Here is a 15844-nt window from a genome sequence, read left to right on the forward strand (position 1 = left end):
GATGATTTTGCAAGCGGACTGTAGCAGACACTGTCCACACTGTTGTTGTAGACCAGGCTGAAGGCATAGCTGTAGGTGAGTATCTTGCTGAACTTCACCACACCAGAACTGTCAGGGTGCAATTCTGCATGTTCCCTTACCCACCACCAAGTCTTATCCTTTCATGGCGCGGTGAGACAACAAGAACTCTAGAGCAGATAACGTTAAACCTGCAAAAAAGAGCAAAGAGCAGCTGCAGTGACAAACCTTTAGCTTAATTGGATTGGAAACTGATAACAGGTATCATGTCAAGCGAGATGTCAGTGCCACATCTCAACAAGGAGATTAGCTACTGCAGCATATATGTAATCAGAGATGCAACTAAATTATGCCGTACAATTCCAGACATAGAATTCCAGACCAAGTTGCTTAGCACTTGCTTTCTGTGCACTGTTTTAGTTCCTTCAAGAGTTAAATTTTCAGCTTGGGTTTTGTGCGACTGGTGGTAACTCTGGGATTTTAAAAGTATGTTTTATAATCTCCAAAACCAGAATATTTTAATGTCACTTTTAGCAGCATTGCAACAACAGTAGGTATTTGACTGGTCAGTTTTTAGACCACACCTCCCACTGGATATCTTTTGGGTTTTTACCTCATGAAGAGAGGAGGCTGATCTGATCTAGGATTGCTAATTACTGGTTGTGGATACACACCTTAATGTATGCTTCTGTTCACAGCACTTGCATCGCCACAATCTACCAAGAAACTAAATATTTTACATGTTATACCTATGTTACAGATAAGTACCAGCTTTCCCCAGTTAAAAAAACCAAACAAAAAACCACCAACACAAAACCACAATCAAACAAAAAAACGAAAAAAACCTTGATATGACAATGAAAAAACCATCTCACTACCTTTTCTAGGTAAAAAGAAGACAGTTAAATAAAGCTTGAGCTTCCTGTTCAGTCTTGCAGGCTGGTGGCCGTTCAGACTGACGGTATGGCCTGAGCCCAGTGTTGCTGGGTTCCTTGCAGTGCAAACCCAGCACGGCTCGACAGGGACGGAGTTCAGACTTGGTCAGCAGGCTGAAGGGCTGGAGTTTTCAGCCAAACATCAGACAGTCTGCAAAGCATTTCTTTTGTAACGATGCTGCTTTATTGGAAAAACAGAATGCGTAAACCTCCTTTTAACTGAGAAGGGGAAAAGAATGATCATTTGCAAGGGGTAAAACTTAGGTTAGTTTAACAAAACCTTTAGACTCGGAAATGCATAGAGAACAAATTCCAGTGGAAAACCCATATCCATGTAAATGTATGCCAAAAGTGATCAGATTAATGCCAACCAATCCTCTTAAACTCATATCCCTTCAAAATGCACAGAGGAATTCTTGGATTATGAATTAATGCCACTGTTAATTCTTCATTGGAGCACAGCATTGCACTTAATCAGGCACTCAAAACAACTCCTACTAAGACAACCTAAAAATAGTTGAGCTGAATACTGTTGGTTACGGAACTTTAATTAGAGTAAGCAACCTGCTGTGGGAAATGGGTTTACAGAAAGTGAGGCTTCTCTTCGGAAAGGTGATCTCTGGTTTGTCTCTTGTGATGGAGGAGGCAGGTCAGTCTGCGTGAGCCTAATCCTTCACAGGCTCTCTCAGGGCTCCAGTTCCTCTTGGCCTCCGGAGCTTGGAAGACAAAGCGTTATTCTTCAAGGCCATTCAGCAGTCGTGTAGCTGCTGCTGCCCAGATCTGCACCTTATTACTTACTCCATACACTTTGATTTTGCTAGCTGGCATTGATTTTGCTCTGTGCCTGCATGTGTGCAGGTTTGCTGGAGGAAGCGTGCACCATCCTGTGCACTTCTGTAGCATTAACCACGTTCTCAAAAGAGATGAATCCAGATCAGCAGCTGCAACTATTTGCTGTGCCCAATTTAAGTCCAGTAATTCTGTCACCAGATGACAAAACCATTTTCAAAGGGAGATGAATATTGGACTCTCATTTTACATGTACAGCATTTCACTTCTATTTCTTAATGTATTTACTAAACCTGAGTGAGAGATTAACTTGAGTTAATCACGTGATGGGGCATGTGTGCCTTGACTCTTTGGTCTTCAGTCAGGTGAATTATTTTTGGAGATATCTTGCTTTATATTGCAAGATGCTTTTCCTCTTTGTTTGCCTTCTAAGCTTCTGTAGTTTCTCCACGCAGCGAGTTCTGCCCTCCTCATTCCCTGCTCCCCACTGAATCATTTTTTATGGTGTGAGTTCCAAAAATGCGAGTCTTCGGTAACTTATTCAACCTTATCTGTGCTTTTGTTTCTCACCAAACTACCATTATCACCCTGTCTGTTCATGAAGAGTTGTAGGTCAATGACTCCAAGGGATACAGCTTCCTTTGGGAAGACTGACATTACTGCACTTGTTTTTTTATCCTGGTGTTGGTTTTTTGCTCCTCCCTATATGTTGCATAGCAGCGCTGACCATTTGTGGAGCTAACTGAACAGCTCATATATCTGGGAAATTGGGAATGGGCAGACAGTTGGAGTGAGCAGCCTCCTTACCTGCCATGAGCTGTGCTCTCCTCTCCTGTCAGTCAAAGCTCTTGCTAAATTCTATATCTGTATTGTTACTGCTTTTAGTAATCATCTTCCTCCCTGAGATAACGTTGGTATGGTGCTGAAGGATTAGCGATACAGACTTTAGACTGAAATCTGGAATGATACCTCTAATGAAAACGGACTTTAAACTTCATGCAAATAAGTGGCTCTGGATTTGGGTTGGATTATATTGCCTCTTTGACTCCTCATGTGCATGATGCACCAGAAGTAGCATAGCTCTTTAACGTGTCCAGAATGCTCTGTGTCGAGTCAGTAGTTGGATTCTTCCAGTAGCAGCATGCATATGATAACTTCCTCATTGTTAAAGGCAAAAAATATTTTTCAAACTTTTGAGTAACCACTGATCTTTATCAGACCATCAGAATCGTATGTGGAGAGTATGCAGTTCGTTGCCATAAAACTGATTAACGATCAGATATTTACCACATGATACCCTCCACGCCAAGTACCGTGAGGTCGTTAGCTTTAAGGGATATGAAACACCTTATAGCATACCTGACTGCTTTTTTCAAGATGCAGAATTTCTGTTACACTGTTCCCTGACTGGTGACACTGCAGGTTAGCTAGAGACTTGGCTTACCATCGGGAGCAAACCTGAGTTAAAATCCTGTTCCATGTGCCCACGCCCCAGTGGTGCCATCGCTCAGCAGCTGGTAGGGAGGGCGTGAGGTCAAGGGCAGCTGTCCCTTGGCTGAGAGCCTTCAGGGCAGTGGGAGATGTAGTTGGTCACAGGGTGCCTTTGTGTGTCTGGAGCAGTAGCTTGGACATTCCTTATGGAATAACTGCTTTTTTTTTTTTCTGCAGAATAGCAAACCTGAAAATACAACTGGCTAAACTTGACAGCGAGGCCTGGCCTGGCGTGCTGGACTCTGAGCGGGATCGTTTAATATTAATTAATGAGAAGGAGGAACTCTTAAAAGAAATGCGATTCATTAGCCCCAGAAAATGGACTCGAGGAGAGGTGGAGAGACTGGAGACGGAGAGAAGGCGCCTGGAGGAAGACCTTCAGGCTGCTAGAGACACTCAGAGCAAAGCTCTCACTGAGAGGTAGGTCGCTGGGCATAGGGCAGCACATCCCTTGCTGGACGAGAGGTGATGGGGAGCAAGCGGCAGCATCCCCTGGCTGAATGCTTATAGCAGTGTGCCCTCAGATTTCCAGGAGACTTTCTGCTTACAAGGTTTCTGAAATCATCTCCCAAAAGAAACCACCTGCAAGTGGTCTCACTCTCCAAGTAGGGAAACGTGCTTCCTACAAATGGATCCTTTATGAGAACGTAAGAGATGCTCAAAATAGCCCAGTGTAATGTTAGTGTACTATAATGTTTCTGTATGCAGCCATCATCTTCTGTGGTTGCTGTGTGGTCTGGAGCTAGGTAAATGTCAACAGATGGAATTTTAAATTTTTAAAATTTGTTGTTTGTTTTGAGCATCCTTGTATGTGATTCCTGTAGGAACTGGTATTTGACAGGGCTGTGGGAATTGCATGGAATATCCTGTGAATCTAAAGCAGCTGAAAAAAATACCAACTATCCTCCCTACTTTTACTTGTGTTGCAGGGAGAGATCTCATGGGAATGTGCAGGGAGGATGAATACTGCATTAGGCATTGCCTACAAGCACTTTACAATCCGGATGTATTAATGTGGGTGGCTATGGCAATGTTACTTTTAGCTGCAGTTTCTTGAATATACATGGAATAGGTGTGTTGCATTCACTCTGTGGCTTTCTATTTTCATTTCTTCTACGTGCTCAGTGTCCAGACTACACCAGTTTTCTACGTAGTCTTTTCATGGGTTTATCATGCTGGAAAAAATGTAAGCATCTCAGATGTTTCAGCTGTAGGACTTTTACCAGTATGCAATATCTGTGATTTGACAAATGTTGACAAAAATACAACGTGCCATATGATGATCACGTTCATTTGTGATTTTTAGGAATATGGTCCTGTTCTAGTGTGCCAAAGAAACAGCATGTTACTGGAGAAGGATTTCTTATCCAGAGGCCTGTTAAGTTAGGGTATGAGCACCCAAGTGCACATTTCTGTCTCAAACCAGTTCAGGTGTGAAATAAAACAGATGTTGCTAAAGTCCATAATTCATGTAAAGCCGTAATGAGATGGTTAATAACTAAATCATGTAAACCTTAGTCATCCATAGACTTTACTGAAAGCAAATGAAAGCATTTAGACCTTTATTAGCATAGTAGGTATAAGAATGCAGTAGTGTATAACGAATAAAATCTGGTCCTAGAAACATGAACTTTTGTAGTACTAGCTGTGATTATTTTCCCTGAAGTGAATGTTTGCAGAATTGAATTCCATGTTGTAAGAGTATTGGAAGTTGGTAAACACATCTTGACCAAATTCTGTCCTACGTTATACTGGGCATTCTTAACAACTTTTGTAGAATTTTATAGAAAAAATAGACACTTCTTTTACACCTCATTTTAAATAGTAAGTGCTGCTTTAGCTCATCTTTTTCTATCTTCTCTTAGATTGAAATTGAATAGCAAAAGAAATCAGCTAGTCCGAGAACTGGAAGAAACAACACTATTAGTTGCGATGTTGCACACCCAGCTGAAAAGGTATGTAACCTTTTACAGAAGCTGTACGTGCTTTCACTGCACGTGGTGTAACTGCCTTTCTCTGCTAACAATTTCATCTCCCAACTGAGAAGTCTAAACGGCCTTTCAGTTATAGTAGCGACCTAAGACAGTGGCAAGAGAAGGCTCGAGGATTATACGTCCCACTTGGTTTAGATGGATGCTTTAGAATGGGATAAACAGCCTTGTGGCAGGGTTTCTGTCTGACAACAGTAGGAGTTTGTGCAAACCCTTCTATTTTAGACATGTAACATTTAGGATACTAAGGACAGCTGAAAGTTTTTTTACTAATGATTGAATTACTGCAGTATTACATTAATGAAGTACGTTAAAGACAGCTTAACACTCACACAGCAAGTGAAGTGATTCTTGGTAATGCAACTACATGTTAATGTATGAATGTCATGATAATATTTCTCTAAATTAATTCCAACTGTGCTGTTGCTTGCAATGTAGACAATGTATTGACATATCCCTGAATCTCTTGGGTTCATATGGTATATAGAAATGTTTCTGCAGTCTTAATGTGGTCTAGTTGTTCAGGCTGTAGTTTCAGAAGAGCATGGGATTGCTGTTTCCAGACGAATGCCTGCCTGCAGGCAGAAAGGCCAAATCATCATTAGCTAAAATTACGGGTTTATCTTTTTTATTAGGAAGAGAGTTTGGTGGGATTTTTGTTTGTTTGAGGTTTTTTTCTATCCGCGTGTACTGAATTTACTCTGTTTGTAGCTTCTGCTCCACTTGGATTCTCTTTCATTTTGTGAAGATGACATCGAAAAGACTGGAAAGAAATCATAGTGCAAGACTGATATGTAAATAAGCCACCATGGAGAATAGCTCTTATGTGATGCTCTTATGCAGTGGAAAGGCATCATATTTTCATTTCATCTAGCTGATTAGGGATCTTCTGAGGTGACCAAGAAGCATGTGAAACTAATTTCTTCCTAACTATGTGCCCAGTGTTCTTGGCATGCTCCTGCGTAAGAATAAGCATTTGTTATTAACCCCATAATACAAAATGTCTGGCATTCAAAGGTATGCGTAACATGAAGCTGAGTCCAGCTTGTTGATAGGGGAAAGATTAATTAAAAACCCTTCCCTTTTCATAGTGAAATACACTGGAAAGCTGTAAATTTATTAGTTCTTGCCAGATCTATATATACTGCCAAAATGCAAAAGCATGTATAATTTTTCAGTTATGTTTCACCCAAAAGCTTTTTTGAACAAATGTGATGCAGTGCACATCTGTCATACAAATGCAGAAGACTTGTTGCGCCAAAATTGTACTAAATTCTGCATGCTTGCCTTTTTCTCATGAGGTCACGGGCATAATTATACAAATGCAGCTTCTAGCTTTTACCACACAAATAATAAATAAGGGATTATTAGGCTTATTAACATCCTCACTGTTTTTCAGTGGGGCAACTTAAGCCACTTATACATATGCAGAAATTTTTCAATAGCTAATCCATATCTGAAGTGATGGTTAAGGGTCTTTAAACAGTCAGTAATGAGCAAAGCATTTAATATCCAGAGCAGGAGTGTTGGTTTAAATGGAATTTCTAGGAACAGTGTATGTTGTAGTCAGTATTGGAGGATATGTTGGGTCTTCCGACCAGAAAACAGCATGCTCTGGTGTCTGGGCTTTCTCGTCTGAACGGACTTCTGTTCAGCACCTGCTTAAAATTAATTCTGCTGTCAGTTATCTTCTGAACCTAGATCTCTAGAGACAAACAATTTGTGTGAACTGATTTCACAGCCCAGCCCGAACTCTTCCCCTTGTTCTCCTGGCCCTGGATTCCATGTAGCCGTCTCTCACGTAGATAAATCCTGCCAGTTTTCTATTAACTGCTGGCTGTTGTGATCTCTGAGGGCCAGTTCCAGGCAGCTGTGATACTGCCTTTTGGCTGTGGGTCCAAGATTAGATGCAAATGGAAGAACATTTCCATACGGTCAGACAGTTCGTTGCAATAACTTCATCTTCTTGCATGGGCCTTGCTGGTTTTTGTGGTCTGCTTCAGAGATTAACAGGAACCATAGATTATTTTTTTCCAGACAAATGTGGGAGGAGAATGTTGCCACTAATTTTAATTGATTTGAAACTGTTCATTAGAGTTGTTTTGGTTGAATAAGGATTCTTGTGAGGTTGGTATGGTGAGTAGAAAAATGAGTATTGAACTATATTATGAAAGTGACCCAACCGGGTAGACTGTGGTTCTGGATTGTTGTGGGCAGTAATGCATACGGCCTGAGCTAGCGCAGCAAAATGCACCACTGGGGCTCAGATTTGGTGACGTTGCAGTGCTTTCCTGAGAAATCGGGAGATACAGTATAATGGTTTTCTGACATGTTTCCTTCAGTCTCTCCACCAGCATGCTTTCCCTCTCCTCGAGCAGCAGCCCTGGTTCTCTTGCATCTAGCAGAGGATCTCTTGCCACCTCCAGCCAGGATTCGTCCACCTCAGCCAGTTTCACTGATCTCTACTATGAGCACCTGGAGCAGTTGGAGCAGTTGGACTCAGACTATCAAAACAAGCTTGACTTGCTCTTAGAGGGAGCCACTGGGTTTAGACCATCAGGCTGTATCACCACTATTCACGAGAACGAAGTAGCGAAAACTCACAAAGCAGATACCACCAGTCGCGTACAGGCTTTGAGATCATTGTCTGGTACTCCTAAATCCATGACATCACTATCTCCAAGGTCATCTCTCTCTTCTCCATCTCCACCTTGCTCTCCGCTGGTGATAGACCCACTCCTAACTGGTGATGCCTTTTCAAGCCATATGGATTTTGATGATGCAGAGATAAGTACAAGTCTCTCAGAACTTACCCTGAACACTGGGAGTGGCAACTGTAGACTGGAAGAGCCTAGAGCAGAAGATAAACATCTAGGTCAAGGTATGGTAACGAACTATTTGCATGCACATGCATGCGTTTATTTTTAATGTAGTTTATAAAGCATTGAGAAACAAGTATTTCAAAAGCTGTCTTGTCATCTTGATATCTTTGTGTTGAAAAGTGTATTCAACTGTGTGTTCTATCTTGCTTGGGAGAAAGGATTGGCATTTTAATTTGTACACAAAAAATACTGCTGATCTGATGAGTTTTGCAGAAGACTGTATCTAAGTGTGGTTTTAGTGTACTTATATGCTTGTGTACACAAATCACAGGGATTTCATGTGCAAATATCAATGGTTGTGCTGGGATTCCTGGTTTAATTTGGCACTAAACTATTCAGAATGTAACCTAGTGTTTTGGGGCTGGGAGGAGCATAATGCCATATTGACATAAACTTTTTGGGCAAGCTTTTGAGGAAGGCTGGGAAAGCCATTTTTGGCTTAATATTTAACAAATGATAATAAAAATCCTTCCCTGCCACCTCGGCATGCACAGTGTCTTGCTCTGGTTCCCAGTAAATCAGTAGCAATGAATTTATTAACTTCAGCTGAGCAGACACGTCAAGGCTGTGCTTGAATTTCTGCTGTTTTGAGGGGGATGGTCTCTTAGCAACAAAAACGTGTTTAGATTGTGAGCATGATAAAATAAGACATTTAGAGATAGTGGATGTTCTCATACATGCATATGGCTTATGGGGGGGGGGGGGTGTTCATTCTTTTTTGGAGTGATGGCTGAGCTGACGTGGATGGAAAGCAGCAGGCAGCGGTCAGGGCGCTCGTGCTGGGGCCTGTGTGAAGCCCTTGTGACTGTGGTCAGGCTAAATCCGGCGGAGATAAGTGAGATGGCTGGATTTGTAACTACAGCGAAGAGCAGCTTTAAAGGCAGTATAAACTTGCAAGCTGGAGTTGTAAGAACCAGCAGTGCAGTTGGTTTCTGTTTTTCATAGGATTATAAACCAGCCTAAATACAGAATAAAGGGAACTAGCACAACGTTATCGCTGCCTTCTTCGTTAAGAAGGCTGATGCTATTTAAAATACAATAAAGGACATGAGTGCAGATCTTCCCCTTCAAGCTGCCATTTTCCTATGAGCAAGAGGTATTAGGCATTCGAGTAGGAAACGCTAGTTACTCTTACTAGAACTGGGCGCCGATTATTTTTAACCTTTTTCTCTCTTCAAGTTTTGTCAAGGCTGTTAAAAGTGAAAGCTCAGGTGTTAAGCAGATTAAGTGATTATTGCTGTTAGTCAGTCAGCAGACAAAATAATCACCATAAGTAGTTTATTTCAGGGCAATAATGAGATGAGATTTTACTCCTCAGGCATTTTAGGTGGGGGTTCAGTGTAACTCCCAAAACGCAGTGGCTGGATCTGGGGTGGTCGGTGCTTGGCCTCACGGACAAAGCATGCTCACGTGCTCCTGTAAGTAGAGCTGAACAGTATAGATCTGAGGGATTTGCTCTTGGTTGCTGTTAGAACAGGACCTCTACTACCTTTGAGGCTGAAATAAGGTTTCCTCTCTCACCTGAGTGATACCTGAGCTAGTAATGTACGTCAAGCTAACAGCAGAACCTGGAATGTGGCAGTCTGGCATTCTTTGAGGAAATGGTGTGGATGTGAGGACAATGCGTGATGTGGCTTTTCAAGGCCTGTTTCACGGCATGTTCAGGAGAGCCCATGGAAGGGAAAATAGCAGAAAGTGAAGAGCAAACTTTAAATTCTTGTTATGAGTGAAAAAAGTAGTGTAAAGAACATAGCAAGTGTTACCTGCCTGCTTGGAAATATAGAATAGAGTTGAGTTCGTTCTGAACTCTTCCATGAACTTTCTTTTTAGTGTGATACTTCTTTAGAGACTTAAGGCTTAAACCAGAAAATCTAAATTTTGTGTTTAATTAGCCACATGAAAAGGTTACAGATTCAGTGAGTGTGTAAGAATTGCAGGGCTGAGCTTCTAAGCCCTTAGCAAAAAAAAGTAAGGAAGAGGATGGCTGCATGATGAATCCTTTCCAGAGAACTGTTCATCTGTGTTCAGGTTTACACTTTAGCATGCTGCTAGGCAAACAGGTACTCACTCCATTGCTGGGTTCTGCTCACCCTCTTTTGCCCTCTGGCTGCAAGGTGCTTGGGTGAAGTGGTCAAAAATGAAGGCTTTCTGGGCTGAAATGGCTCGATGGCATTGGTAATTGAAGGAGAAAAAGAGGTTAAGTGTGTGGAGACCAACCTGCTGTGCCCTTCCCAGTAAACAAGCCTCGTGCTAAGGGATTCCCAGAGCGGCATTTCTGGGAGCAGTGTGTAAAACTCAAACAACTTGATCTAGAAAGCCAGCCATCGGGAAAAAAATTATTTTTATATTAAATGCATAGAATAGGAGGCACAAAGCAGCAGTGGGGAAAGAAGAAAGAAGAAACATAGTTTTAACCTTGTCCACATACCTCCAGCATAGCCTGTGATCAGGCGTGCAGCAGGGGCCAGGCCCTTGCACTTGGCAGAAGGGAGGATGGATTAAATTGTGAATGCCAGTATTAAATGGATCCATTTGTTTCAGTTAATGACTGATATATTGTGTTACAGATGCTTTTATTCATGTGGTTTGGCCTATGGAGAAAAGGTCTGGACATTTATTTCTGCCCAAGCGTTTCATGGGAATACTAAGATGAAAAATACCATTCAGTGGTGGTGTCAAGAAATAGATGGTTAAATGGGCACAAATTGCACACAGGCACTCAATACGCTGGTGTTACCTGTGGCACCCTCTGCTGTTGGCTGTAGAACAAGTCCTTATGTTATTCCATAACCCTGTGTTGAGCTTGCACACTTTTTGCACCGATGTTTTTCGAAAGCTACTTTTAATTCTTTAAGTGGCTTTGTGAAACTGGGAGGCGGGAACCAAATCAAACACAAACTAAAACCAACACAAAGTTGCTTTGTAATAAAGAAAATAGGGAATGGAAACTGTGTGTTGGTTTGTGAGCATGTGCTTGCCTCAGGCTATGGGAAAGAGGGACCACTTCTGAAGGACGAAAACCCCTCGGAGAGGTGTGCATTGCCACACTTCTTCTAGGGCGTTACAGCTGCGCCCGGCGTGCCAGCCTGGCACCTCCTCGCTCTAGGAGTGCGTCTCCTAAAGCCCTGACAGGGAGCAAGAGCTGAGAGCTTGGCAGAGTTCTCCAGGCTCTCGGCTGAAGCATATCTCTGCAGAAGTGTGATGGTCAAGTGAAAAGGTGCAGAATTTGCAAGTTTCCAGGGCATATCTTTTCCTGTTCTGTAGCACAAGAAATGTATGTGCGGTAACACCTCTGTGCAAAACTCCTTGCTACAACTTCCTTGGTTTCTCTTCCCTGTTTCCTTTTCCCTGTATCCCTGCATGTGGCTGCTACTCTAAATCCTATAATTTCTTTTCCTCTCCATGTTTAGTTAGTTAACCTGGCCTTTCTGGACCTGTCTTCTGTCCTGTGTGCACTAATCTTTTGGGTTTAGGGGTAGGTGGGTGGTGGCTTTTTGCTGTTCCCCTTCCTTGAAGCCACACTTGGTGTAAACTCTCCAGGCAGGATATACCCCTCCACCTAATCCGTCCTTGGCCGAGCCTGGTCAGCAGCGAGTGCCCAGCTGCAGCTCTCTGGGTAGCTAGGGCCAGAGGGAATACTTAAGGCTTAGGGTGAGTTGCAGTAGGAGCTGTTTGATTGATTCATTTTTATAACTTCACTAGAATTTAGAAGTTCTGCTGCTTCTGCACGTTGCCCATCTTGCCGTGGGTACCTCGCTGCCTTTCCAGCACTTTGAAGGGCTCTCCTTGCATTGCCTGCCACCCATGGAGGTGCCGGGGGTAGCCAGCTGTGATGCGCTCAGCACTGCCGGTGCATAACTCTCAGCCCCTGCATGCGCTGCTGCAGGACCCAAGTATTCAATGGGCATTGACTGTGCAATTGACTGTGCAACCTGTTCCTTTGGTAGTCCAGGGAAGTCGGGCACCTTTTCCTGAAGCACTGATTTTGTGGTGGCTGTTGAGCACAGCCCACCCTACCTGTGTTCTCGGTCTTCAGAAACGTGCTTTTGCTTCACAATACCTGGGGGGGAGGGTGGAGTGGGAAATGCAATTCAGTGGGAGGATAAGAAAAAAAAGCTGGTCCTGATGCAGACCGTTATCACTAACGCCTGTTTTTTATTTTTCCTCTGTGCTTTTCTGATAGGTATAAATACAGCTGGAGGGACGGCACTGAAGGTGGCGTGTGTGTCAGCTGCAGTGTCTGATGAGTCTGTTGCTGGAGATAGCGGGGTATATGAGGCGTCTGTACAAAGGTAGACATCAGATCTCTCTCTAGGAAGAAGCCAGTGACTCAGCTTTGCACACAGGAGTCAGCTGGAATTACTGCTGGTTATGATCCTTTTTTATAATTTGGTGGCTAAAACTCTCAATCTCAGATTTCTTAATAATTCTGAAAAAACTGTGAGCGGGTTGAATTTGATCATCAAATTGACCCATGCTTCCCGTAACAGAAGTAGCTGAAAGCAAGCTCACAGAGAACTGTTTGAACAGCTGGTCTGTTTGTGAAGGTGCTGGTAAACTGTGACTGCCGTCTGGCAGGTGTAAAGTTCCCCTCCTGCCCGTCAGCTGTTCTGGTGTCAGTGACAGCCCTCAGTCAGCGTGGGAGGACTTTGGGATGTTTAAGCAATATAGCGGTAGCACCTTCCACTGCCTCATGGATGTGCACGTGCTGCGATGCAGTTCCCGAGTGCTTGGATCCAGTTTGTGATTTCTGTGGGACTTCTACCACAAGTGCATAGCTCACAGCCAGAGCTGGGCGTCACTGTTCATGCTGGGTTTCTGGACCTCCCTTACTGCTTGCTAAAGCCGTCTGGGGTTGTTTGACAAAAACGTTCCCTGGAAGGTACTGATGTTATTGATATCCAGTCTGGCTACATCTAACATGGGGTTTCCTACTGTTTTATTGGCATTGAGATGAATTATGGGGTCATTTGTTGCAAGACACGACTGTAGAGGGGGGAAAATTGCCCATCTCATATTCCCCCCATTTATTCATTGATTGTCTTCGTTAATTCTCTAGATAAATGAGTAATTTCTTAAGTTTACAGCACAACTTTGACAAGAAGGTGCAATGTTTCTGTAGATAGCCCTCATGAGCTCAAGCCAGGCGGTCTGACAGTTTGGTGTCTTTGTGCCCATGTCCCCTCGATGGGATAGGCAGCTCTGCGGAGAGGGGAGGAGGTGATCAGGTGTGACAGGAGGCCTCCCATGCACACGCGCACGCCTGATGTTATTTAGCGTTGTTTGGGTTGTTGACTTACCAACCTGTGTAATGACTACAGTATCATTGTGATGACTGTAATAACTGTTGAGGGCAGGATGAGCAATACATTTCTCTTCTGTAGCTGAGACATAATGAAATGCAAGAGAGTGCTAAGTAATACAGAAAATACTTAAAGAGAAGAAGGCTAATCCTGTTTTCATGTGCTACACCATAGCCTCTGAGTCAGTTAGACAATGAATGTAATTTTGGGGACTTTCGGTGCATAAAACTTTGGAGGAGGAGTACATTGGGAGGGAAATGATGCAGGTAGCTGTTTCAAGGAAGACCAGTCAGTGTACTCTGTCACTTTTAATGTGCTTAGGGAAGTTTGATTTCTTAAAGAAACAAAGGAATGACTTAAACCTAATCAAACTTGAGAATTTTTGCTGTCATGATGCAGGACAGGATTGCAGTTGTTAAGTCTTATTTCTGTTGCTGGGCAGTCAGCTGTGTTTGCTAAAATCCAGTCAAGGGAACCCTCCAAAAATCCCCCACTGCCTTATTTTTGCAGTCTTTTGTGTGGCTTTTTTTGGCAGTGAAGGGGAAGGCATATGACTTTCTGCTGATAAGCACTGTAACACATACCTCTAAGGATGATTGCACTAACTTCTTAAATGGGCTTTCTTTTAGCTGCTAATTTTACAAAATCCATATACCAAACCCCCAAATGGAAGGGAAAAGATCTCGTATCACCTAAATGCAAACACTTCAATAAGAAGGAAAAGCAGTCTTTAATTGTCTTTGATTTCTTTCAGACCATGTGTGTCAGAACTGATGGTGTTTGACAGTGATGATACAGAAGCAGTTGGGACAGCTAAAGTGCAAATTGCAATGAGGTAAGTGTGACACATTTTTATTGACTTTTCCTTTCAATGGAAAAAATTACATATGGCATTTAAAAGAGAGTGCTTTCTGTTCTGTTCTCTTATTCTGTTTATCCTGGTCTATTAATATTAACTAACTAATATCCTCTTTGTAGTGTAATTGAGAATTACACATGTCTCCAGGAGGTCCTTGGCCCAGTTATCCTCTTTCATGTCAGTGGAAATCAGCTGGGGATAGTGTGGTATGAGGGTGCAAACCAGCAATGAGAGCACTGGCAGTGCTGAGCTGGAGAAAGCATTTTGCTGGCTTGTCGTCTCCTTTAGTGTGCAGCCTTGGGGCGGGGGGCAACAACTGCTGAGAGTAAACATCAAACATAACCATTGACCGCACACGAATCTCACAAGTGGTGGGTACAGCGTAGGAAGGTAGGCACAGAGGCATCTTCCTTCAGTGACTTAGTGGAAGGTTATTTACGATTTGGGGAAAAATAAGTAGCACAAAACTTTCATCGTGGCCATTGACAGTAAAACAGTGGTTGCCCATAACATCTTCACTGTTGTATTTCAAGTAGTTCTACTTTTAACTTTTTTTATATTACAGTCATTATATAAGGCCTTTCAAACGCTTTTAGTTACAGTACGGGGATTTAGCTAGACCCCCAGAAAAAGCAATGTATGTTAGGTCAGATCTGTAGTCCATTGTATCTGAATTCCAAATTCAGATGGATGTTCTGGACTGTTCTGAATTCTGAATGTTCTGGTAGCAGTCATGTGACATGAAACTGGTTTTGGTTTAAGCTATAGGCAAGCCATAGTCCCATTATTTTGTCTTGTTTATAAATTTGTAATGTTGCTTGTTTTCTTAATGAAACAAGTGGAATAATCATTCATTAAATCCAAGGCAGACCTCTAATAAAAATAATAATGATTTTTTGTGTCTTTCCAATTCAGATATGATGACAAAAATAAACAATTTGCAATACTGGTCATCCAACTGAGTAATGTTCCAGCACTGCTGTTACAACAAGATCAAAAAGTGTAAGTGTGTGAAGTAAACATGTTTGAAGTATTTGCAATTAAACATCTGTTTAATTGTCACTGGAGTCTGGTTTCATTTTTTCACACTCTTAAAAAATTTACCCTTTCTGAAGTGCTTCTACACTTTGTTACATGTAGCCATGTTTATGAACTAATAAACCCACAAACTGAAATAAGGTGCAGGTTTTTCCTCAGAGGTCTGTATTTGCTAGGAAAAGATTTGCCTGGAATTAGCTACTAGCCAGCAAGGTTCTGACCTGTAGCAGCGCCCAGAGCAACTGCATCGCGTGGAGAGGGGGCGTTCATTCTGCTGCAGAGCTTATCCTTGGACACCTGCACAGGTGCATGTGTGGGGAAGTGCACAGCTCCTACTAGACTCATTCTAGGCACAAGTTTTTTAAATTCAGCTGTGGGCTGCATAAGATGACAAAATTTGTTTCATTTTTGTGTAGCTGTTCCTACCTACAGAAGAGTACGTTTGCAGCGTGACAAGTTGCACAGATGTAAACAGCCATGTAAAACATCATCCCGTGATGTTCGATTACAAGACTCGGAAGATGAAGTCTACAGCAAC

General features: G+C 42.5%; 1 protein-coding gene across 1 annotated transcript in view; it reads left to right on the forward strand.

Annotated features, from left to right (window-relative positions):
* WWC1 (WW and C2 domain containing 1) overlaps positions 1-15844 on the forward strand; it is a 73789-nt gene that overhangs the window by 48449 nt on the left and 9496 nt on the right. The window contains exons 8-13 of the mRNA XM_037398911.1: positions 3411-3653; positions 5099-5188; positions 7567-8105; positions 12290-12398; positions 14164-14244; positions 15184-15270. Coding sequence (XP_037254808.1) covers positions 3411-3653; positions 5099-5188; positions 7567-8105; positions 12290-12398; positions 14164-14244; positions 15184-15270 — 1149 coding nt within the window. The remainder of the gene's footprint in view (positions 1-3410; positions 3654-5098; positions 5189-7566; positions 8106-12289; positions 12399-14163; positions 14245-15183; positions 15271-15844) is intronic.

The sequence above is a fragment of the Falco rusticolus genome, chromosome 8 (assembly GCF_015220075.1).
Source record: "Falco rusticolus isolate bFalRus1 chromosome 8, bFalRus1.pri, whole genome shotgun sequence".
Classification (NCBI taxonomy): domain Eukaryota; kingdom Metazoa; phylum Chordata; class Aves; order Falconiformes; family Falconidae; genus Falco; species Falco rusticolus.